Below are 24513 nucleotides of genomic sequence, written 5' to 3'. Positions count from 1 at the left end.
CATGAAGGAGCAGAATGGGCGGGGGCAATGACCGCCGGCCTAAAATCACATGGATGAGACAGGCCCAGATCATGCTGGAACATGTAAGGATCATTCTGGAAGCTGTAATCTGGTGATGTACAGAACGATTTACTAATGGAGCTGTTCGGTTACAGTGAGAGGTCTGTACATCAAGCACTCACTGGAACTTACATGCTAAGGACTTAACACCAGACTGTTTTCCTTGTCTCTGATTGAGTTTTAAAGCTGTTTAAACTCATAAAATCTTCACTGGGTGCAGTTCGATAAAATCATGAGTGTAATTTCACCTGTAACCAACAGGACTAGAATCTTTAATTAGTTGAATCGACTGTTTAACTGGTATTTTCAGCTTTAATTTGAATAGGAAATATTTTAACAATAAACAATTTTGATCCGTCAAAATCCATCGCACACAAATGGCTGCAGCCAAAAGAAAACCGCACAAAAATTATCAATGAAAGTGACCTTCACCTTTAGACTGCAATATATCACTGATGACTTGTTTGACCGTTTGACTTCACTAAGCTTACATGTGTACATCCATGACTCTATGCAATAACAGTGAAAGTGTCACACTGCATCGCTGTATTTATTTTTTATACAGTTAATGCAGGACAACAATGTTAAGCTTAACTAAAAAAAAAAAAATCAGTTCAATTCAAGTTGACAAAGAAAACAAACAATATTCACCCTCTTGAAGCGAACCCCATAATGTGTGAAAATGAAAACCAGAAGAGTATGACACAGCAAGTCAGCTAATAAAGACTTCCTTGGATGAAGGTTCTCTTCTTCCTCCTCATGATGTGTATATGTGTGTGTGTGTGTGTGTGTGTGTGTGTGTGTGTGTACGTGGCTGAAGATGACAATAGGCTGCCCCCTGGTGGTCACTTCTCTACCAGTGAGTCCAGCTGCTCCTGCAGCGAGGCCAGCTGTTGGAGCAGAAAATGGAAGACATGATTGATGCCCGACAGCCCCAGGGTATAATTGGAGGGTAAGTGGATGATGATTAACATGTCATTTCACATGAATTTGCTGCCTTCATTTGTCAATACAAACAACAAGCCAAGACAGTGGGGTGGCCACTATGCCATACATTTAAAACAGGACCCTTCTAGCAGCAGATTATTTTAAATTTCACAATTCAATTAGAATTTTTGTATTATGGATAAAAACTGTTGGGTTTAAAAAGGATGACAAGCGCAATCTGCTAACATGGTATTTGACATTCATACAAGATAAATCATGCAAAGTGCTGAAAGCTGTAGAGAGCTCACAGTGAGCACTGATCCTCAGCATTTACGAAAAGGTTCTTACCTGCTCCATCTCCCGCTCCTCCTGCTGAATAATCTCATCCAACAGGGCTTGGAAACGGTTCTAAGAGGAGGAGAGAGACAAACAAGATTTGTTCAAGTCGACATGCTGGGCCTCATTAAATTGTGATGGCTTTAAATGTGTCTGCCTGGGCTGCTCATGTCACTATCTCTTCTCTGACAGAAAGGCCACTTGGAATGCCAGTCAGAGACAGCTGACCTTTTCCCTGAGACTGTGATAATAACGACTGGAGATGGGGCTGTGACGGCCCCAAAACACGGGGCAAAGAGAGTGAAAAAAAAAGGACCATGTCCGCTTATGTTCTATTGTAGACTCTTCCCTAAAGAGTGCTCGGCAGAACAGCATTTTGTGCCATTTTTGGCACATGGCCATGCTTATATAATAAAGGGCTGACAGAAGTAATGTAATATTTATAGTTTAACAAAAAGGCCTCCAACATTGTGTGTAATCAGCTGTTTCTGTCACATCACTGTAAGAATTTATGCTGCATCAAGACTTCTGCATCTGAACTCATCTGCATGCTTGTTTCCATACATCCAGACCTAGATTTTGAACGGAAAAAAAAAGCAGTGTGTGTTTTCACTGATTACTTTAAGGGCCTGGTTTTCCACTTTCATGATGAGCTCCTCCTGCTGCTTCTTTCGGGCACGGGTGTCCTGAAGCTTAGCCTTAACGTTGTTGATTTGCACTTGATACTCCATAACTGTAAAAGATGTCAAGACATTCATGTGTTAAGGAAAACATAAAGAAAATGCTCAAAACAACATTGCATATAACTCTGCAACTAAAAAGGACTAGACAGGAAAAGCTTTAATGAAATGAGGACATCACATCACTTGAGAGTGGCACTGCATTCAAAAAGCAGGTGGACTAGATATGCACCTCATACAGGTGAAACACATGGATGTTTCCATTTTTGTTCAATAAATTGCAGTTAATGAGAACAAATCCATTTAAAAAGGGATGTGAGCCAGCAGGCCAAGTGCTAAATAACACCACTAAATCAGTGTGTTCTAGGCTTCACAGAGGATTCTCATTAAATGCAAGCAAAGTAATAGTGCCGCATGACAAGCTGTGGCTCCCTTACCATCAACTACCTTCCAAACTAACTGTACCAATCCTCTGCTTCCCCCTAACAGCCTCCTCTGATATAGTACATCTAATGTGCAAAAATCAAGTAAAGAGAAGTCCATGTAGACCCATTCATTATAGCTCTTGCACAGCTGCCAGAAACATCCTCGGCCAGGCTTTAATACATCGAGATCAGCTCTGCTGGGCTGATACAGTGGAGCTGACCAATAGTGTTCCTGACTGACAGCTCCATGTATGTAGATAAAGGACATTGAGCTGTCAGACTGGACAGCTATCAGAGCTGCATACTGAGCCACAACACCTGTCTGAGTAGCTGTTGGGCAGGGGAGCTGAGTGCTGTCAGTGTGTGCATTTCTGTGGGCGAGGACATAGCAAGTGTATTTAACTAAAAATAGAGCTACTCAAATAACCGTGTGTGATGTCTGACCAGAAACCTCAGCTCTTGTTAGACTTTCAGACACCTGGCTTGACGACAGCTTTGACAAGTGTCTGAACTGAGTTTAATTTTATTTCATGTCTAGTGTCCAAGTCTGTGCTGAAAGAAGCATAGCAAGTTCTCAAACATGAATGCTACAATTGAAAAATGAAAGACTGTTCATATGTTGAGTTAGGTGGCTGAGATAATCAGCAACTACAATACATTGAGGTATGAATGCAAGTTGTAAGCACAGCATGGACAGACAGCAGAATTCCAGTGCAACATACATGATTTCCAGTATGTGTTAAGACAATAGATGTGCTGTACCTCACTACTACGTGAACTTACATCTGGGATCAATTATTTTAGTTTCTCTGTGTGCTTGATTCATGAAATGTTGCATTCATGAATTGAATTCATGAACTAAAGTGAGTGAAGTTGATGACAAATCCAATGCCAATCAGTCAGAACTAGGTATTATTTTCAATATTAATAAATCTGATCATCATTTCCCAGAGAGAAACACAGTTAACCTAGAGATTAAATTTATGTTATAGACAAAAGAGAAAAGCACAAAATAAACACAGAATGAACCAGCAAATATTTGGATTATTTGACAACAGCATGAAATTCATAATTTTATAAAAGCTACATGTTCATCACTTCAGTAGGCTACGATCACAAATATTTATCAAAACCAGTTAAATTTGCATACAACCTTGAGAGGTAAATACATACGTACATACAGACACACATACGTATATCTCACCTATGTGGTTGTTTCTGTCACTTTCATTATGCCCAGAATCAGACTCGTTGAGTTTGTCTTGGAGCTGTCGGACCAGATCATCCTCTGTGTCCATGATATTCAAGTCCTCGTCCTCGTGTCGGTCCCCTTCGTCCTCCTCATCCTCACTAGAGCTGCTGATGTCATTAAAAATCTCCCTCAGTTCGTCACGCTGGGCTGGCAATGCAATAAACAAGGAAACAAGGAGTGAGAGAGTGGAACGTTTGAACACTAATTTATCTGGGTTTAATGTGGGTCACGGAGACAACAGTCTAGTGCAAATGGAAGATGTTAAGATTCTGTATGGTGGTGTATGAAATAAAGCAGGTACTGGTTGTATGTACTGTACCTAGCATGCTCTTGATGTTGTGAACAGCATTTTGTACGCTCTAACATGCAACATCCATGCAATTCTGGATTGTTGCATGGGACACTCACACAGTGAGAAGCTCTTACTGTGTGGTCATAGTCATGTCAAGGCCAAAGAGTAAATAATATTTTGATGTATTGTGTTTCAATTTCATATTATTAGAGCATAGGCTATTGAGGTGACAGGGGTTGTGGGAAGGTTCAAAACTTAGGAAAGACCCTTTATTTGTGAAAGGAGGAGAGCATATAAAAAGGCACTGCGCAACAATTAGGTCATTCACAAGAGCTTTCTGTGCCTTTTCAAAGTACCTGCCTTGTTTATTTGCCATTCAAACTGGCACTGTTAATTTCCTTTGTAGATGCTGACCAATACATCACAATATTAATACAACCTGGTCGTTTTAATATACAAATTTATTATTTTTTTTAGTACTATGAACTGATTCAAGTATCGATTTATTATGGGTTGACCACCTGTCAGTGGTTTGAATCAACTCCACCTTTGTCAACGGTGATGTTTGACCCACATTTTTATAAATCACCGTACATGTTTTGCCATGCTATACTTGGCCAGGTTGTGCCAAGTAAAAGATTTGAAGTGGTACTTGTAGTGGAGATTTTTTTAGGCCAATTCTTGCACTGTTACTTGAGTATGTGTACTTCTACCAGAGTGTATCCCAGTTTGGTGGGTATGGGGCTGTGTAGCTGAAGACTGCTAAGAGTGGCTTTGCTGACCACTGCCCTCCATGACATTCAAACTGCCAGTATTAAGTTTGTGGCTGGTTAGTGTATATGCAGGAACATGTTGGTTAACTTCCTAACATGTTTAGAATTTAATAATGTTCTAATTGAGTGTAGAAACTGGCACACTGATGATGCACTGCTTATCTTATACAGCACAATATACAAATGAATGAAGAATGAACATGTTTCTCCTACCAGAGGATCCATGACCCATCTTGTGTCCAGAGGTGCCTGGTGAGGAGTCCAGGTTAGCCAGAGAGCCATGCTGGTCTGCTTCTTTGGACTCATCTTCTGCTATTACTTCCCATCCTGAAAATCATGGGTTAAGGTCAAGACATCCTCAATAGGGTCCTCTTAAAAGTTCTAGATTAAAGATTCAATTTTTCAAAAACGTACGTTCTATAAACGTACGTTCTTTGAAGTCCACTTGAAGGGTAAAAACAGAGCGATACTCCACAGGAACTGCCTTAACTTTAACATTCATTAATATGTGATGTGTGGATGCAAACACCAAAACTATAATTAGAACCTGGCTTCACTGTGACCAACTAAGCAATGATAATGAACAGTCCATCTCAATTAACACACAGCAAGCAGCCACTCAAAGCAGCCCTGCTGTGCTCCTATTCTGTCAGGCAAGTTTAGAGTTTCATTAGAGCACTAATAGCCTCTTTGCAAAGTGCATCTCTCTCACAAAGGCATTAGATAGAGTCAAGTGAGGTGAGCTAGACAGGAATCAGCACACCCACTCTGGCCTAAAGTCAACCTGCTTGGGACATTAAATTAGAATGAGATCATGTTTGTCCCAAAAAGACTAAATAAGAGGTTAATAATTCCCACTTAATTCTAATTTTAAGTTGCACAATACCATTAAACAAGTATTGTATTTCTACAGTGCTCGTTTATATAAACTCTTAACGTAATTCTGGGCATTGTAACAAACATGCAGAATATTTGTATAAAAGATACGGACGCTGACAGCATCAGCATCTGTGCTCAGCAATCTCTTCACTTCCTTTTCCACATCAGGGGATTCAATGTACTGAGAGAGATAGAGAGAGAGAGAGAGAGATTGGGTTACATGTTGTGTAGCAGCATCTCTCACACTCACTTTCTCTCTCTTACAGACTGACACACACACACACACACACACACACAAGTAGTGGCAGATGGCCACTTGCCAGAAAGCACATTAGCGATTAAAAACAGAAGGGGCCATATCAATACGGCTCAGCTCTGCATCCTTGAAGAAGATTTATTCAAAAGACAAAGTAGAAGTGTAGTGCTGAAGCACACTTGCTTTTACTTTGATCAAAGCAATAGCAAAATTGCTTTCTTGCATGCTTTTGGGGCAAACTAAGATGGCAAGACTTTATTTATATGTAAATCTTACTTTTAACCACAGTTCCTATTTTATGAAATGTAAATGCCTAAAAAACACATGCATCATTAGAGACTGATGGGAAAGGGGAGGAGAGTGCTGAAGGGAAAATGGAGATGTCAAAACCTTCTTTTTTGCAGTCTTCCTAAATCTTCTCTTCCGTGTGTTCTTTAGAGGGCAGGTGACTGTAGGTCAAAATAACAGGATTATTAAAGTAAAATGCTCAATCAGCTGCCAAGGCCAACATGTGCTTCCTGAACAGCTGATGTCCCATGTTTTCAGCAGGAAAAAGTAAAAGCAACAAAAAAGAACTTTATTGTGATTACTTACTGCCATGGTTCCAAACAAATTTCTTGTCCTTGTCTTTGTCCTTCTTCTTGGTCTTAGGGTCAGTGCCAGTTGGCTCCTCTAAAGGAGGGTAGAGGTCTCCATCTAGTGTACATACCAGCATCTAACCCACAGATGCAAAAGTGAACAGTATTTCACTCTGCGTTCTGGTAAATATTGATGTTGTACTACCATATTATATTAACTAACAACAAAAAATGAAAGATTTTCTATGTTAGAAAAATGTTATGCAAAAAATACTCTATTTACAAGATACAGCCTAAACAACAAATATGTATTTATTTTTGAAAAGAAGAAATGTAACCAATAAATGTTAAATTTTGAAACTTGACACCAAATTGCTGCTCTCCCTGGAAAAAGTTTGTACACTTTTATCATGCTAAACATGTACAACAAAAATATTTCTAACTATAATTTAATGCCAATCAATAAATTTTACCTGGCAGACATCAGCGGTCTTATAAAATGTCTTTTTGTCCACCGTTTTTAAAGACTCAATCATGCAGGGTAGATCCACTAGTTTGCAGGCCAAAGGGACGCGGTCTACCCTCACGATTCCATGACGACCATCAGCTACAAATAAAGGACTTTAATTGTAATGTTATACATTCAGGAGCATTATGGCACTGAAGTCACTGTAAAGACTAAAAATTTCTGTATCGCTATAGAAATATGCAAATTCACAAATATTAAAATTCTGCCCTGGTTTTATAAGGAAAACTTTTGTGAAAAACAGTTTTTATATAGGAAGGGCTATTAACTCGAATGAAATTGATGTTTGAACAGTAATGGCACACTGGTCAGACATAAACAGCAGTACTGCGATGAACCTTACGGTGCAACTCAATGGTGAGTCTGTCCTTCATGTTCATGCTGCCAGACTGGGCAATCCTTCTTACAGTTGAGGCATACTCCTGTCAAAGAAAAAAGATGAATAGGCTTAAGAAAATAAGCACACTGAATTTCATAGAAGTAATTAGTTTCAGGATGTGCAACTGTCTCACCAAAGGAAGCCTTAGGACAAACTGGCTCTCCAACTCATACGGGGCATCTTCCTTATTCTTGGAGCCAACCTTCCCAACTAGAAATAAAACACATCAACATGAACATATTGGTAAAACATCCTCCCTGTTGCCTACCACTGTACTGAACTTCAATGTACTACAGTCCAGCAAGAAACAATGCATTAAGGGAGATCTCGAAAAGTTTTGTTTTTGGACCCATTTATTCTCTGATTTGATTGCTGTGCCCTATACTTAACTAAACATCCTATCGGTAACATCTTCTAACTGCATTAAAGAACATACTAACACCAATGTTTCTATTAAGGGACTAGAGTGAATTTTCAGTCCACAGCAACTTGTATGTACTTGTACTATGTATGTATGTGTGTGTGTATATATATATCATCGAGATATATATATAAAATTAGTTATTGTCTCCTTCGAACTTTTATGTATTAATTCTTTGGTAATGCATAGACTGCATATTTAAAGTCATCTGCACTGTTGGAAAGTTTTTAAGATTTATTATATTATATTTTGGTTATCATATGTTCAAGGCTGCCTTATAATTCCCTATGGTGACATGTCACAACCTCGTCAACCATCATCACTAAGCTAACATTTACTACTACTACTATAAGCATTAATCACAAGTATTCATTTCAGTCTTTACCTTCCATTAAGATTCACAACAACATTCAATTCGATTACATTAAATCTTATAATAAATGACAATAAGTTTTTTGCTTATAGAAATTATTGGATTAGCAATATTACTGCCATCAGCATTTGAGGAAAATTATGTGGTTATAATAGCTGCCGGTTTCTCTTAAAATAAATCCACTGGCGATGATTCATTGACACAGAAGATCACAGGACTGCAATTACTGTTGTTGCAAAGATATATATGAATTATCCATATACTAATAGAATAAAATGAAAAATAATATTTAGTTCATGATAAATAATCTAGTTAACATAACGATACAAAAATATTTACGAACTTCGCTTTGCCAGTAGACTGTTTCCAAATCCAAACAAATATGGCGGTCCAACCATTATCAGGATGGGAAAAACAATCAAATATAACGGTACATTGTTTCTAATTATTTAACAAATTAGGATGCCATTTAGCCGGATGATGAGGCGACTGTCTACGGATTAGTAACAACCTTTGGTTTTTTCATAGCCGGTAAACAAGCTTTCAGAGAAACCGGTTGTTAACGTTAGCCATCTGAGAGGTAGCTGTCTTAAAATGAAACCGCTGCAGTTATAAACTTTGACGAACGTAAATGGACACATCTTGAAGGACCCAATTCTTGTAACCGTGCAACGTTAATATAACTATTGTTAATTCGTTTTAATAGCAGCGTTACAAAAGAGAATGTTAGCCGTGGTTAGCTTAGCAGGTAAGCTAAGTTTTTATGTGGCATTAACGTTACCTTTCAGTTTAGACGTCATCTTTGTTTTTGTAGTTTGAACGGTGCAGCTGGATGAATGTGTTCAAATGGCTAAAAAAAATAACATAGTAGGAGACAATAGTCAAAAAGTACGACGCTGATAAAAATTCGGCACAGCTCAGCTAAACGACATAAACACAGTTACTACAAAGACAACCCCGCGCATGGCGTGGACTCATGCAATGTTCAGGTTATCCTCGGATTTTTTTTTCGCCTCTACGTCACCTCGACACGTCAGTAAATGCCTTAACATCGAATTAAAATCCAATAATACAACAAATAAATAGCCTTAAAAAATGCAATATGGTAAAATATGGACGCTTTCGTTATTTATTAACAAACAGCATTAATTTAAAGGAAATATGTACTCTAGCTTTTATTTATTCCCTATTATCTTTACTGTTACTTTAATTTCCGTATTTTATCAGGAACCTTGTTATGCTGACGAGTAAAAACTCGAAATGACTCCAAAAAATAATAATTTGAAAAAATTATCTTCACAACTATCTATCTTGAGAAATATGCGGTTGTGTTGTTATATCTTTGCATAGTAACACTATGTCTGTTGTTACAAAATGCGGATTAAAAAATAAAAACACTGTTAAAAAACGGACAAGATTGGAATATTTGTAATTCCTACAAATTTATTAGTGAAATATCATTATATTGTAATTGTAATACAAGTTGTATTATCAGCGCGAAGTTGGCGAATATGTGACTGAAATGAGCGGTTTTCTAGCTATCCACCTGTCTGTTCAGAAGGGTGAACGTCGGAGATTTCATAATAAGATTCCCAAGTAAAAACTATTATAAGTAACAATACAAGTATTCCGTGAAAAATTGCCCTTGTTCTTTTAAACTGCTGATCAATTACACACAATGTCTTACGCTGGGATTTACCCATTATAGTTTACTGAAATCCTCAATAACATACTACTCTGCTTTTATATTGAAATAAGAATTTCTGGAATTGTTTGTTTCCACTTCCGGGCCGGAATCAATTCCTCTGTTGCTGTCGTATTTCTGCTGACTACTCTTCCAGTTCACGAGTTATATTTGCGCAATTTTTACTCTTATTCACGACGACACTGCAGAATTATACCTTTGACCAGCCGAAATGGTGTTCAAAGTGACTGTCAACAGTGCTTGGAGGGCAACAAGGACGCTGTGGCTGCTGCTGCTAGTGAGTCTGTCTGTGTGCGTCTGTGTCTGCCGAGCATCATCGCCTCAGGAGGACAGTGCCATGGAGAATATCGTTACAGAGAAAAAGGCTGAGGAGAGCCACAGGCAGGACAGCGCAGACCTGCTCATCTTCATCCTGCTCCTCACCCTGACCATCTTAACCATCTGGTTGTTCAAACACCGGCGGTTTAGGTTTCTTCACGAAACTGGACTGGCGATGATTTATGGTGAGCTGCTCCAGCGTGACTGGGAGACGTCACCAGTGCCATTACTATCAATCTGTGAAGTTTATTAGATTTGAAATGATTGCATGTTAGCAGTTGGCTTCATACTCTAAACCTGTGACAGTAAATTACTATAGGCTGTAGCGCAATTTACCACATTTAACGTAGGCATCACTGTTCTGGGTTTGTGCTGCATGGTAACAAGCTTGTGACGATAGTATAAACTCTTAAAATATGCACCCCGCTTGGTCTTGAAAAAAAAAATCCAAGCAGGAGAGTCACTACTCTGTCACTCATGCTTATCCTTCCTACCCCTGACAGGACAGGTCTCTTCACTTATAGCCTGCTGGAAAGTACATTTACTCAAGTATTGTGCATAAGGGGATTTGTGCAATTTATAGTCTCACGTACAGACGGCGTCTTTTACTGTAAACATTTAAATGCACAAAATGGCAAAAACATCAAAGTAATATATACATTAATACATCAATAATTATAACCCAATAATAATGGGCAGTATTCTGTGTAATGAGTACTTCTTAGCTTTTATCTATATTCTACCAGTTTTAAAGTTATCTGGGGTAGGTGTTTTAGTTACTAATAACAATAGTGACAATACTTTATCTATTTTGGCCTCCTTGTTGCAACCATGAAATGCTTTTATTAACCAGCTCTCCTCATTTATATCTCTTTTGTTTTGCCTCTCTTTCACATTTTTTTCTCAGGACTAATTGTTGGTGTGATCTTACGCTACGGCATCCATGTTCCTCGAGACATTAGCAACGTCACACTGAGCTGCCTAGTTAATGCCAGTCCTGCCACTCTGTTGATCAATGTCAGCGGCAAATTCTACGAGTACACCCTGAAAGGGGAGATTAATCCCAATCAAGTGAATGATGTACAAGATAATGAGATGCTGCGCAAGGTAGAGACAGTCATGTTATTTTCAGGCAGACTTTTAGATGTCTGGTCACCAGAAGTTGAATTTCTTTCATTTTAACATTGCAATATATCTATCTTATATCTTTTTTACACTTATGATTTTTTTTTATTATTTGGTTATTTGATAAAAAAGTAATTATCTCTATTCTGTACTTTAAATATTGCTTCTATTTATAGAACTACATTATCAAGTTATGCAATATAAAGCCTGATAAAGGACATTTGCAAAAAATGGGTTATTAGTTTTAGTAGGAAGCCATGCTCAGCCACGCTCAGCCACACAGAGACATATATAATCACATTGCAAAACAACTTTATTAAACATGATGCACTGACATCCTTTGGCCAAGGTTCTTTTACTTTTTATGCTGTGGTCAAATGTTGTGTGGTGTGCATTTCTAACCTTTGGGACTTTAAAGTTGTCGGCCAAATAGCACAGAAATTACATGCTGGATTGTTGAAGAAATCATACTCAGCACACAAGGGACAAGTAAACAAACTGCTACACAGGCTGTAAGTAAGAACATTGTAAGTGGATTGCGCAGGTTACTTAAACACCCAAGGTGAAATCAAATAAACAGTCACACAAACAAAACGACATATAGACACTTTAATTATAGCACAGTTCTAGATCTATAATTTTCATTTTAGTGTTTAACAACTTTTTTTAAATTGTCATCATGGAAGCTGTCATTTATGAAACACTTTTATCTTGCAATTATTTTGTTTCATTCTTAACGGTAACAACTGTAATATAATTCTGTCTTTCTGCATGACTTAGGTCACCTTTGACCCTGAAGTTTTCTTCAATATTCTTCTACCACCTATCATCTTCCATGCTGGCTACAGCTTGAAAAGGGTAAAGTAGTATTTCAAACGGTCTTTCTACTCCTTAATGAAAAGTTGTCAAATACGGCAATACATTTATTTGTTTTGATCCTTAGAAAGTCAAAAAATTGATACATTTAGTGAAGAGTCAGTGTTTAGATGAATGATTATGAGATATGTTGTTTTGTCTTTCAGAGACACTTTTTCCGTAACATGGGATCTATCCTGGCTTATGCCTTTCTGGGGACAGTCATTTCCTGTTTTGTAATTGGGTAAGGATTTTCCTCTGCCATTAGAAAAACACAACGAAAAAAACCTCTTTGATTAAACACGTCTATGTTGCAACCAGAGTATGCACCAAAGACTTTTTCCGAGCAAAATTGATAAATGTCAGTTACTGTGGTTTTAAAGTCTCCATGCTCCCATTAAAGTGCCTGGTATGGTCATGTGCTAAACCACTTTTCCCCCGTCAGGTTGCTGATGTACGGCTGTGTGATGTTAATGAAACAAGTGGGACAGTTGGGTGGAGAGTTTTTCTTCACTGATTGTCTGTTTTTTGGAGCTATTGTGTCTGCCACAGACCCTGGTATGTATGTTTATCTCCTAATATGTTCCTGTTTACAGTTTATGCTGATCATAAATTGTGTTCACTTTTTCTTGAATTGCTCACAGCTTGAAATTAATATTTTTGCAAACTGCGGACAGGAACAAACAAGTTTCTTAAAATAGACTAAGTATAATATTATTTTAAGAATGCACTACATTCACACTGGAAAAAGACAAAGCATTGTAGAAATACAATCATGTCTACTTCTGTTTTTCTCATGTTTTGGTTGTATCTTTGATAATCAGTTGTTTTTACTACAAGACAAAGGGTAACTAAAATGGAACCTGGATACACAGTTGATACAAAAACCTGTGGTGCAGCAGGTTTATTAAAAGCCCAGAAAACAAAACCTTTTTCTAATTTTTATCCTAATGCTGGGCAGCACAGTGGTGGATTGGTTAGTGCTGCGCTACTGCTGGCCTTTCCACGTGGAATTGGCGTATTCTGGAGTTTGTGTGGGTTTTCAGGTTTCCTCCCACAGTCCAAAGACATGCAGTTAGGTTAAATAGTGATTCTAAATTGCCCGTGGGTGTGAATGTGAGTGTGAATGGCTGTCTTTTTTCCAAATGTGCTAACCAGGCCAAAGGAAAAACAGTTAAGTAATGGATGAATAGATAATGCCACAAATGGATGTCACAAATGTGCCTCACAAGGCTTAACAATCTGTAAAACATATGATACCCTGTGTCCATCAACCCTCAAATAGGATAAGTAAAAACTCTAGTAGGAGTGATTGAGGAAGTATTGCTCTTCCTGGATTGACATACATGTAGAGGATGCAGTTTGTATTGTAATTTGTACAGAATACATAATGGATTACAGTTTGAATATTCAGACAAAATCCAAGCAGAGCATTCACACATACAGGAGAAAGAAAAGGAGTAATAATGATATAGTTAGATTCACCTTAATAAGTGCACATTCCTTTTACCAGTTGTAAAGTGTGGAGTAATAGCAGTTTTTCTCTGTTTCACAGTCACGGTTCTGGCCATCTTCAATGAGCTGCAGGTAGATGTGGATCTGTACGCATTGTTGTTTGGAGAGAGTGTGCTCAATGATGCCGTGGCCATAGTCCTGTCTTCGTAAGTCTTTATGCCACCTCACACACAAACCATGAGTCTGCATCTATGGCAAACAGTGAATTTGCACGTTTGGTGACTTTATCAGATTCTCATTATTTTGATGTTAAACATGGGATGGTCCCCCTGAGGTAACACTCTCCTGGGATTGTTTATTATTTTCGCAGAATTGTAAATTATAATAGCAGGCAGTGTGGAAGGGCTGGTCCCTGTGGAGAGGCTCTGACCAACCCAGTGAATAGGTGGACTAAGTAGAGCATGGCATTGTGTACCTTTGCAGTGACAAACATGACAAATCACCAGCCATTTGTTTTTACAATGATGATGTAGAACATTTCATTATTTTTTCATATGTTTTTATTTATTTATGTATTCATTTATTGGTTGAGTGGACAAATGCTAAGGAAAGGGCAGGATGCCAGGAAATCATACAGACGAAATGCCTGGTGATTTGTTTGGTGAGTGTGGAGGACTGTGAATGGAGAAGGTAAATCACTCTGTTTTCATAGTCACACTTGGTTCAAGTAGTATTTGAAACTTATATTTGGAAATTGGCCGTGGTGCTTTCATTATATTTTATTGCAAAGCTTCCTTAACAAATTTTTGGAAAAGTCATTTTTAGGATTGGTTTAACATGTTGAGCGCTATCCTGCAAAATGTTAAATAACTTTTCTATGAAAAAGTTTTCTAGAGCTATTTAACCAAGTTTGATGTCCTGTCCTTATGAGTACAATTTTATTGGGATAGTTAGTGTACTCATTTTAATACATTTTTAGTACTTTTTTCCTCTCATGAAAAGAATAACTGTGTGCATGGTAGCTGTGCTAGATATCAGTATGTTGCCTTACTGCCTTTGGACAGTATAAACAATCTCAAACCATTTGAATTATCTTATATTTGGACTAAATTCTATTTGATGATGGGATAAGCTATGTAGCCTGATTTTTCTTGTTTTACTCGCAAAACATTTTAATTCTCCTTCATTTGGAAAAAAGGTGGATGAGGTGTCCACTCTTTGATGAAACTGCAGTCTCTCTTACATTTTTTACATTGTTTTTTGATTTTTACATTTTAACATAACGTTTTGCATTTTTATTATTTGTTTGTCCACCCATGTGTCCCTTGCAAGAAATCACAATCTAACTGGAAATGCACTGCGGAAATCTCCAATTAGATATTGGTTATGTTTTTCATGATGTATAAGTTAAGTATTAACTCTGAGCTCGTTTGTCTCGGGCCTCTGGCATTTGCGTTACTCTACGTTTCTCTTTATTTTAAGTCCTTCAGTATAAATGAGCATTTGCTGTAAAAGCCTCTTATGCAACAGAGGCACAACTGAAATATTTTTATAAATGTGTCCTATACAAACACACCAAGTATAGTGGTAGATTGTATAATGTTTGTCTGATAAGACTTTTTACAATAGGCTTAGGGCAGTTTCACTATAATCTACAAATGCCGGCTACATTTTCTTAATGCAGGTTTTAGCTTCAGCTTAATAAGTTGCAAAGTAACTTGTTAAGTACAAACCTTCTGTTAATGGTTATTTGCCTTATGTTTTACCTGCTTTACATTTTCTGTACATGTACAGCATCAAGAGTTGCCATTAAATGGTGGAATGTTTTGTTACATCAGTTCTATAGTAGCGTACCAGCCAGAAGGAGACAACAGTCACACCTTTGAGGCCATGGCCTTACTGAAGTCTTTTGGCATGTTCCTTGGAGTTTTCAGTGGCTCCTTTGCTCTTGGAGTGGCCACTGGAGTTGTGACTGCTCTTATATCCTTTCTATTGTGTCATTATTTCTATAGGAAAACCATTTTTATTTACAGATTTATAATTTAAATAATCCCCTCTGCTGTTACTTTTTAAATGCTTTGTAAACACTTTTTTGGTTTGTAAGCTACTTATAAAATGACCCAGTCAAAATGATCTACTCTCTTTATATGCACAATATATGTTGGTGTAGCTTGCATAACTACATGAACCGATATTACACATACAACTCTGTACATTTTTTGTCATTACCTTACTCTAAAGACTCGCACTGAATAAAATCAGCCATGGATGCATAGTCCGGACAGTAGCTGCTTGCTAGCTTGCATAGAGTTTAGCAGCACTTGGTGCCGTTGTATCCATGTGGGTTGACCCATGTGTCAGAAAAGGTCAGATGTCAGACTGGCTGCCCTGTACATCAATCAAGTGACAAATTTCATAGTGAGGACAGATGTTAATTCCATGCGATCTACCCACACTACCTTTGCGATCGGCCGGTAAATCGAGATCAACATATTTGGCACCCTGATCGAATGGAAATGGCAGAAATGATATTTTTGCAGTATGTGGTTATCACTCTTTAACTGTACCTGTACGTGACCAAGTTCACCAAACTGAGGGACTTCCAGCTGTTGGAGACGGCTCTGTTCTTCCTCATGTCTTGGAGCACATTCCTGCTGGCTGAGGCCTGTGGCTTCACAGGTAACACACACTCACACACTAACATGCCCATTCAAATATAGCAGATGTGAAGCTATATTGTATTTGAATTTGTTGCCATACAATTAGAACGATCTTATTTCAATTAGTTTGAATGTTTAATTATTAATACCGATTCAGACACTGTTTCAGCTTTCTGCCCCACATCCCAGCTAGTGGCAGCACAGGAAGGTGGAAAAGAAAAGTTCCTGTAATGACTAGACAGACCAGACAGATAGCATGCTTCTATTGTTAATGCACCGTGTTTTTGGTAACCAGTGTGGATTTTTGGAATGGCTCTGTCCTTGTCCGTTCTGCTGTGTTGTAGGCGTGGTAGCAGTGCTTTTCTGTGGAATCACACAGGCCCACTACACCTACAACAACCTGTCCCCTGAGTCCCAGGAAAGGACCAAACAGGTCAGACCTGGAATACAACAAATGCAATGCTCATTCAGCTTTTTCTTTTAAATGTTTCAACTTAACAGTGTGTTTATTTTGAAATTAGTAAAAGTTAGAAGCTGGCAATTGGTGCACTAAATAAGTGTAAATGTCATGTAAGCGATAAAGTTGTCTGTTTACAAGCTTTAAAATGGTTTAGGTTTGTTAGCAAAGCAGGTGACATTTTGTTTAGCCACTTTCAATGTTGATTTTAGAAGTTACACAATACTTACTGCACCCAGCTTTTTAATCAATCCACACACGGAGACAATGCTATAAATATTTGAATAGAAAGAAACATCTTGATTTGAGTAAGGAAAAATGTTTTTCCTTTCAAATGCAATAAAACAAAATAAGTACAATTAGACATCAACTAAAGCTTTAATTATATTTGAAAGTCTGATTGCAGTCAAAGCCACACAAATGAGTTGTCTAACTCCCTTGGTACCTGCAATTTTCTCCTCTATCCTGGCGTTATCTGCGCCAGTTGATGTTGTTTTTCCTGTGTTGCAGTTGTTTGAGCTGCTGAATTTCCTGGCAGAGAACTTCATTTTCTCCTACATGGGTCTGACGCTGTTTACCTTCCAGAGCCACATCTTTAACCCCATGTTCATCGTTGGAGCTTTTGTATCTTTTGCAGGTGGAACTTATTGTCGCACACAAAGCCTGGTCACAGCATTGTCTATTTTCTCACACATTTTTTCTATCAGAATATTCCTTCAGTATCCCCCCATCCCACCCTTTTGTGACCTTTTACAGCAACCACCAAGATGGAAACAGCCATTCTTTACGCGGGGTAGAAAATAAGCATGTCTGATAGGTGAAGGGGGTCACTAGATCTCAGTTTTATTTTGTTGTCCTCTACTTAACCTCAGTCCTAACTAGCTGGCAGTGTTCCTGGGGAGAGCCGCCAACATTTACCCTCTGTCCTTCCTTCTTAATCTGGGTCGACGCAACAAAATCAGATCAAACTTCCAGCACATGATGATGTTTGCAGGTTAGTGGTAAACAGAGATGTTTATCATGCACAATAACCTCTAAGCCTAGGATTATCCACCTTGTGTTGATGGAACATTAACAAGTTATTTCACTCCACAGTGAGTAGATTTGAAGATAACAAATGCAGATAAACCGAGATGATCAGAATTGTCCCTTTTTGGACATGTGCCCTTGTTTGACTATAACATTCTCCACATTTATAGGGCTGCGCGGTGCAATGACCTTTGCACTGTCCATCAGGGACACGGCCACATATGCCCGAAAGATGATGTTTTCTACAACACTGCTTGTTGTATTCTTCACTGTTTGGATTTGTGGAGGTGGCACCACACAAATGCTGTCCTGCCTGCACATACGGTACGTCCACTTCTCACCCTGTTAAATCTGTTAAATCTGTTAAATCTGTTACCTAAACGTTGCTGTTTGTCAAATCAGGACAGTTGAGATTAGTGATGAAGATGGACTTTTTATTGCTTGTCTCTTATTGTCAAGACTCTGAACTGTTACAGGTTACAACCTCAGGAATTATCCAATAATTCAGTATAACCTTTGGCAGTGTTCTGTGTAATGCTTGATGTTTATTTATATAGTGTACTCCCACCTTTTTATCCAGCCTTGCTGTTCAGGAACTTGTAAAATGGGGGAAACATGCTTCACAACTACAGTTGTTTACTCAGACTGATTACTTGTGTTTTTTCTTTTTTACAGAGTGGGTGTAGACTCTGATCAAGATAACTCTGTGAGTGTGGCCTTTGAGGAAAAGTTATTACTATAATGTAACTGATATACACATACCAAGTATAACAAAACGCCTAAAACATTACCTTTTGTTAAATTCTAGATGAGTATGGCTGAAGGTTCAGAGAGAATAAGCACCAAACAAGAAAGTGTCTGGCTTTTCAGAATTTGGTACAACTTTGACCACAAGTATCCTTTTGTGATTAAATGTTTGTTTATGAATGTCATGCATTCAGGAAAAAAGCATCTCTTTGCTCACGTGTGTGTGTGTTTACAGTTTGATATTTTTTCTCATAATGTGACAAATACACACATGGCAGGCCTCTAAAAATGCTACACCTCTGATAGAAACTTAAGATTAGTACAATAGAAGAAATTTTAACAATAAACTAAGAAAATAATTTACAAGCTCGGTAATTTTAAAAACATGCTAATACAGTAAAAAAAAAATTATTTATATTATCCTCACTAGTGGTGTCAAACATTATAGTTGTGGAGTGGCTTCTGTAGTTCATTGTGTCCGACAGCAGGGGGAGCCACATGCATATTAGTACATATTAGTAGGGAAGACCAACCCTGGTCTTGGTTCGAGCTCTCTGCACTACCCACTGCCGAACACCTGGATCAGTTGTGTTCAGTCAGAAGAACATACCATCTTAGATGAGGGTGGGGTGGGGAAAGACAAAGCAAATTGCTATCTTCCAACTTCTGATTGACTAAACACACCTGATCTCAGTGTTCAGCAGTGGGGAGGTAGGCAGGCCAGTGCTTCCTGATGTCCAGGTTTAGGAATTCCTGTACAAGTAGACTTGAATAGCTATTTAATAGCCCTGTCTAAGGAAAGTGATAACTTTTATTTTGATCCTTTTGCCCGTTTGCCTTGAACAAAAATGATGTTTATGCTTTTCATTAATCATACGGACTGTTTGCTGTCTATAATAAGAGGTTCAGTGCTGGTTTTTTGTGTAAAGTGTCCTTGACTTGAGCTCCCTCCCCAGCTACCTGAAGCCCATCCTGACTCACAGTGGCCCTCCTCTCACAGCCACACTTCCTCCCTGTTGCGGCCCCCTGGCCCGCTTTCTCACAAGTCCTCAGGCTTATGAGGTCAGATGCTGTTTCATATGTTTCATATATTTTTGACCCAACTGATTGTTAGGTTTTTCTATTTTATTAACAACTGGGGAAAAATAAGTTATTTTGGTGAATCCGGGAAGATTAGCGAAACAGAATAAGCACCAGCCCGTCACTTTTTATTAGAAAAAGTGGTTATGGAGTATTAAAGTTACATCTGTTGTTTTGTCTGTTTTACATCTTCCCCCAGAATGAGGGACAGCTGAGGGATGACGACTCTGACCTCATTCTGACAGATGATATCAACCTGACCTATGGCGACATCACGGTCAATACAGACGCCACAGGTGCTCACACCAGCAGCAGTCCAGCGTTTGGGGGCGCCACCTCTGATGACTTGGACAGAGAGTTAACGTATGGAGATCACGAGCTGGTGATGAGGGGCACACGCCTGGTGCTACCTATGGATGACTCAGAGCCGCCCTTCACAGACCCCCGCCCCCGCTTGCGGATGTAAAGATGTTCCTTCAGGGCAGACCCAGAAAACCGTCCAATTCTGACTCTGAAACTGAACCGAGCCATTGAGCAAAATAGTAGTACCTGACTGATTTCTCTCTTCCACATTTTTCCCTCTTGCTCTTGTACCCTGACTCTCTCCTCTTGCTTTTTTCACACATTTCTTCACACAGCTAGATTTTCTCAGTTCCCCTAATGGCATATCACTTTCTCTACCTCATAATCGTTTGGTTCCTTTCCACACTTTTATGTCATCTGCCATAACTGTAATATAGTCATATTTATTTGCAGCTTTTTTTTTTCACTTTGGTTTTCAAGTTGGTTCCTCTTAGTTTGGCCTACATTGGTGTGTCAGTTACTTACTGTAGCATTGCACAGATTAGAAGCATGCGTTAGTGTAATTGCAAGTACCAACCACTAGCTAATTTGTCCCTGTACAAAATATCACAAGAGTAGTATAACTTTGACATGCATGCTGAGGATGCTTGTTGTTTTCATTGTATGGGAGGCTGAGTGCTTTTGTGTTATGGGTCTGACCTTGAATGTTGCTGCCTTTTCTCTGTGCATCAGAGGCATGCTGACCCAGTGGACTACTTCACTGTACATTTGGTTACAATCAAGTGCCTGGGAATTGTAGTTTTAAGCCTGGCAACCCACAGTGGATTAGCTCTGGGAAGCGGAGCCAGTTCAGAATGGGTAGTCATGTGGTTGTAGTTTACCTTTGTATAAAAAGAGTTAAAAATATTTTTAAAAAATACACCTCTGTCCACAAGGTAGCAATATACTCAGTGGGTGTTTGGGCTGTCAGTTTGTGCTATTCGCTTGTAAATAGTGTGTTAACAATGTGATGCCACTGATGCATTGAAAGTTGTGGATCTCTCCCAATGACCTTTGACTGTGACATCGAGAGGGACTTTACACCTTATTTTAGAAGCTGATGTCACTCACAGTAGAAAGAAGGGCTGTTGAGATCCAAATGAAGAAAGCTTAGTGCCATTTATGTCCTGCAATTTAACATGCAGATGACATTAAAGTGTTTTGTATCCTTTGTGCAACAGCGCACGTTAGATACTTCGAGCTGAATCACACTTTTCATACGCATTTAGCTTTGTGCACACGTTTTATACAATTGTGCATCAATGTTTAGACTTTGAATTCAATCTTCTAGGTAAGCACACATGTGATTTTTGTGATGAATAATTTGGCCAGAAAGTGAACTGTTTCTGTATTTTCTCTCAATCACCAACCATTATGTTCATATTAATTAATCTGCCAACTATTTCTTTAATGCTTTTGCGCACCTTAATTTCCTACATCTTACGTTGACATGTGAATGTTTCATTTTGTCAGACCAGTGGAAAACATATAGATATATTCACAACTGTGGGAAACAACTTACAACATATATGTTACATTTGTCAGGTTGAATTTACATTTGGAGCAATTTAGCTAGAAAATATTTACGATAATACTGTTATTGAAATAGTTTTGGGTTTTTTTGACAGTTGACCAGCAGATTAATCAAATAGCTGTTTCTGATTTTATACAAGAAACGTCATAAAATAGGTCATTAAAACACGAAAGACCTGGTAATTTGTGAAATTAGTTTGTCCCAAATATGAGCCGATATTTATGTTTGTACTGTGGCAGTTCTTCATTAGGAGAACTGCCAAAGTAGAACAGCAATATCGTATGAGATGGTGGATGTTTTTTCTCTCTGCTGTCCTCATTAGGGTTGAGGGTTAATAGTTTAGAAGGCAAACAGGCTTTTTTAAAGCATTAAGTCAGTAAAAAGGGTACTATGGTGGATTGTGTTACATATAACTTGAAGTTTTATTTCAGTGTGTAGTACACTGCGAAGGCTGTTTTGGTGGGTGTAAAAGAATAACAGAAGTATTTGTGAACTACGGGTGCACAGTAAAGCAGCTATTAATCTGGTTTAACAGGAAGCGTTGATAGGACGTCACCATGGCAACACTGTGTTGATGTGGAGAGATGCCAGAAAACACTCTGTGACTTAGTTGAACACAACGACTTTGTGGTTTGGCCTTTTTAGTGGGCCACAGGAGAAATAAAATAGGTGTATGCAAAATGGATGCATGAGGGTGATAATTACTTAAAAGTAGTTTGAAGGAAAAATGCATAGAGAAAGCAGTGCTTGTGTTTGGGTGTTTGTCTTATGTGTAGAGGATGATACAGAAGTGGAAGGAAGAGCAGGCTTTGAGAAAGCTCTCTTCCTTCCACGGTGATCTTCTGCTGTGCAGGAACTTCTAATTAAAAGTGTTCACATTTATTCTTTGTTTTTTTTTTTAATTCAGGCATGCCTCCTGACACCACATTATCCAGGAAATGATTCATTCTTTCCACTGTTTTATACTTTTCATTTGTGTTTTTGAATTATATTTTATAGAAGGGGAACAATGAAGTGATTTGCACTCATTTTCTAAGAATGTTTTTCAGTTTTATTGTTTTTGCTATGATGCTTGTTTTATCTAATAGTTGCTTTTATATTATTTACTTTGGAAGGTTGTGGAAATGTCAGTGGTATCAGAAGTGAAGTTGGTTGATATTACTTTGTAAAGATCATTTCCACATTGCAGTAGCACTAATTTCATTCTGTTGTTCCATCTTATCACCATTCAGGATCTTTGTATGTATGCAACAAATGTTTGAATGCGGTTGCCATGACTTTACAGAGCATGAATCGTTCACCCTCCGCTGATGGTTATTGGGCAAAAAATATACACACACACACACAAGCAGTGTGTCACTGTTGACTGATACAAAAAAATGTGAATCCACAAAAGCTCCTATAGGTTCTGGTTTTTGCCTACTGCTCTGTCAGTGTGTGTTCTCCCTGTTTCTCTGAAAGGTGAAATGTGATTGGCTTTGATTATTGGAACTTTTGTCTGAAGTAGCTGACCAAAGAGGCCTGCTGTGCTCTGTGTTTTCAGACAGTCCACTCGTCTTTATTCTGCAAAGTGTGTGTGTGTGTGTGTGTGTGTGTGTGTGTGTGTGTGTGTGTGTGTCTGTAAGGTAGAGGATGGGGGGGACGTCTCCTCTGTGTTGCAGGTACTGACTGTTTACATCTGTGTAAAAATACTCTCACCTATTCCTGTGCGTGCATCTGTCAATAAACAGAAGCTTGTGCTTTTGATTAAAAGCTGCCACATTTACCTTGCTTCCTTCTTTAGTGGATGTGTCAGTTTTGTAACAGTGCATCTGTCAAGTGTTCAGAGGTTATCAATTTATCAAACCTTTTTTGCGTTACTTATACATAAGAGTGTGCCAAGACAGGTTTCTAATCTTCATTGTCTTGGAATATGGCAAGCAGCCGAAGCCTGCAGGTTTATTTATTTCAGAAATTGAATTTCGGGCACTGTGTGAAATGTGCGCTGTGTTTATCATCTCGTTTTATAATCTTAATCCCGAAACAATATTTTCACTCCTCTCACAATAGTGACAAATATCCAAGACAAAGGAGCAGAGTGTTGTTAATATAAAAGCCACACCTTCTACCACCAATACAGATGGCATTTTATCCCCTCAGATATCAGCTAACATGTTCCTAATATGGCCACAACTCCCTCCAGTCTGCTTATGAATGTCTGTGTAGCTGAGTTATTACCGAGAGGAAATAGTCATTTTAAAGGGCCATTTACCTCCAGCTGTCCCTGATCCTCTGTCTTTTTCTCAACCACATTCCTTGTCTTTAATCTTGATTCCCACTCATGACTCACAATTGTCAACAAATTAATTGGAGATGAATAATTGTACTAAGAAAGTAGAGCATCTCTTATGCAACTTATGTCATGGACCCTCTGTTGTAAACATGCTGACTTCTTGTTTGTTTAGTAAAATGCTCTTTTCATAAAAGGGAAACTTGGCTTTATGCTTGCAAATGTGCACAGTAAAAGCTCTCCAGCCCATTGTTGGTTAAATGCAAACACCAAACATGCAGCTGCTTTTCAACATTGCTCTGATGCAACAAAATCCTTGATTATTCTCGTTAATGAGGAATTTCTGTGCATGAATAAATTGCACAACAGCAGCTAATTAGTGAGTAGACAAACTTTCAAATATTCATTGTAATGACTGACATATTAATTGTAAAAATTAAGATGTTACCAAATAGTCCGATTTTGGTTGCTTGTTAAAGAATCCTGAGCCCCTTAAATAAAACAGACATTCCCTCATCCTGACTGATCAAAGAAATACATCCTTACTCGTCACTATTTTTCTTCAGCGTAGACTCTGGATGGATACACTTTGGATGTCATGCAAACGATGATGCAAATAGCTGTTCAGTGTCACTGACACGTCTGCGTTATGCAACAGTAGCACCTTTGGGACACTTCATCATTGATTTGTAATTGTAACGGATTAACTTTGGGGGTTAAGTTTGCATGCAGGAGGTATTTTCTTTGGGTTAAGAATGAGTCATCTTGATGTAATTCCTC

The 24513-nt window shown here is 38.4% G+C and overlaps 2 protein-coding genes across 3 annotated transcripts; one reads left to right on the top strand and one right to left on the bottom strand.

Annotated features, from left to right (window-relative positions):
- Positions 1 to 583: 583 nt before the first annotated feature.
- taf7 (TAF7 RNA polymerase II, TATA box binding protein (TBP)-associated factor) lies at positions 584 to 9143 on the bottom strand. Of its 2 annotated transcripts, XM_067519253.1 has the most exons (13): positions 8939 to 9143; positions 7497 to 7573; positions 7328 to 7406; positions 6932 to 7065; positions 6475 to 6595; positions 6271 to 6329; positions 5733 to 5805; positions 4959 to 5072; positions 3633 to 3827; positions 1944 to 2056; positions 1336 to 1395; positions 861 to 950; positions 584 to 830 (listed from the first exon to the last, which is right to left on the bottom strand). In XM_067519253.1, exons 1-12 carry the CDS (start codon positions 8955 to 8957, stop codon positions 906 to 908), a joined length of 1089 nt encoding a protein of 362 aa, XP_067375354.1. In that variant the 5' UTR covers positions 8958 to 9143; the 3' UTR covers positions 584 to 830; positions 861 to 905. The 2 variants fall into 2 exon arrangements, with proteins under 2 accessions (XP_067375354.1, XP_067375352.1); XM_067519251.1 differs by having other exon boundaries at positions 584 to 950.
- Positions 9144 to 9935: 792 nt separating this feature from the next.
- slc9a6a (solute carrier family 9 member A6a) lies at positions 9936 to 23229 on the top strand. Its single transcript, XM_067519238.1, has 16 exons — positions 9936 to 10365; positions 11088 to 11287; positions 12086 to 12163; positions 12328 to 12404; positions 12606 to 12718; positions 13716 to 13821; positions 15454 to 15595; positions 16189 to 16294; positions 16620 to 16708; positions 17243 to 17356; positions 17615 to 17726; positions 17932 to 18085; positions 18437 to 18467; positions 18570 to 18655; positions 19465 to 19570; positions 19788 to 23229. Exons 1-16 carry the CDS (start codon positions 10074 to 10076, stop codon positions 20052 to 20054), a joined length of 2073 nt encoding a protein of 690 aa, XP_067375339.1. The 5' UTR covers positions 9936 to 10073; the 3' UTR covers positions 20055 to 23229.
- Positions 23230 to 24513: the final 1284 nt, after the last annotated feature.

This window comes from Channa argus, chromosome 10 (genome assembly GCF_033026475.1).
Source record: "Channa argus isolate prfri chromosome 10, Channa argus male v1.0, whole genome shotgun sequence".
NCBI classification, from domain to species: Eukaryota; Metazoa; Chordata; class Actinopteri; order Anabantiformes; family Channidae; genus Channa; species Channa argus.
This window is presented reverse-complemented; position numbering and strand designations above follow the sequence as displayed.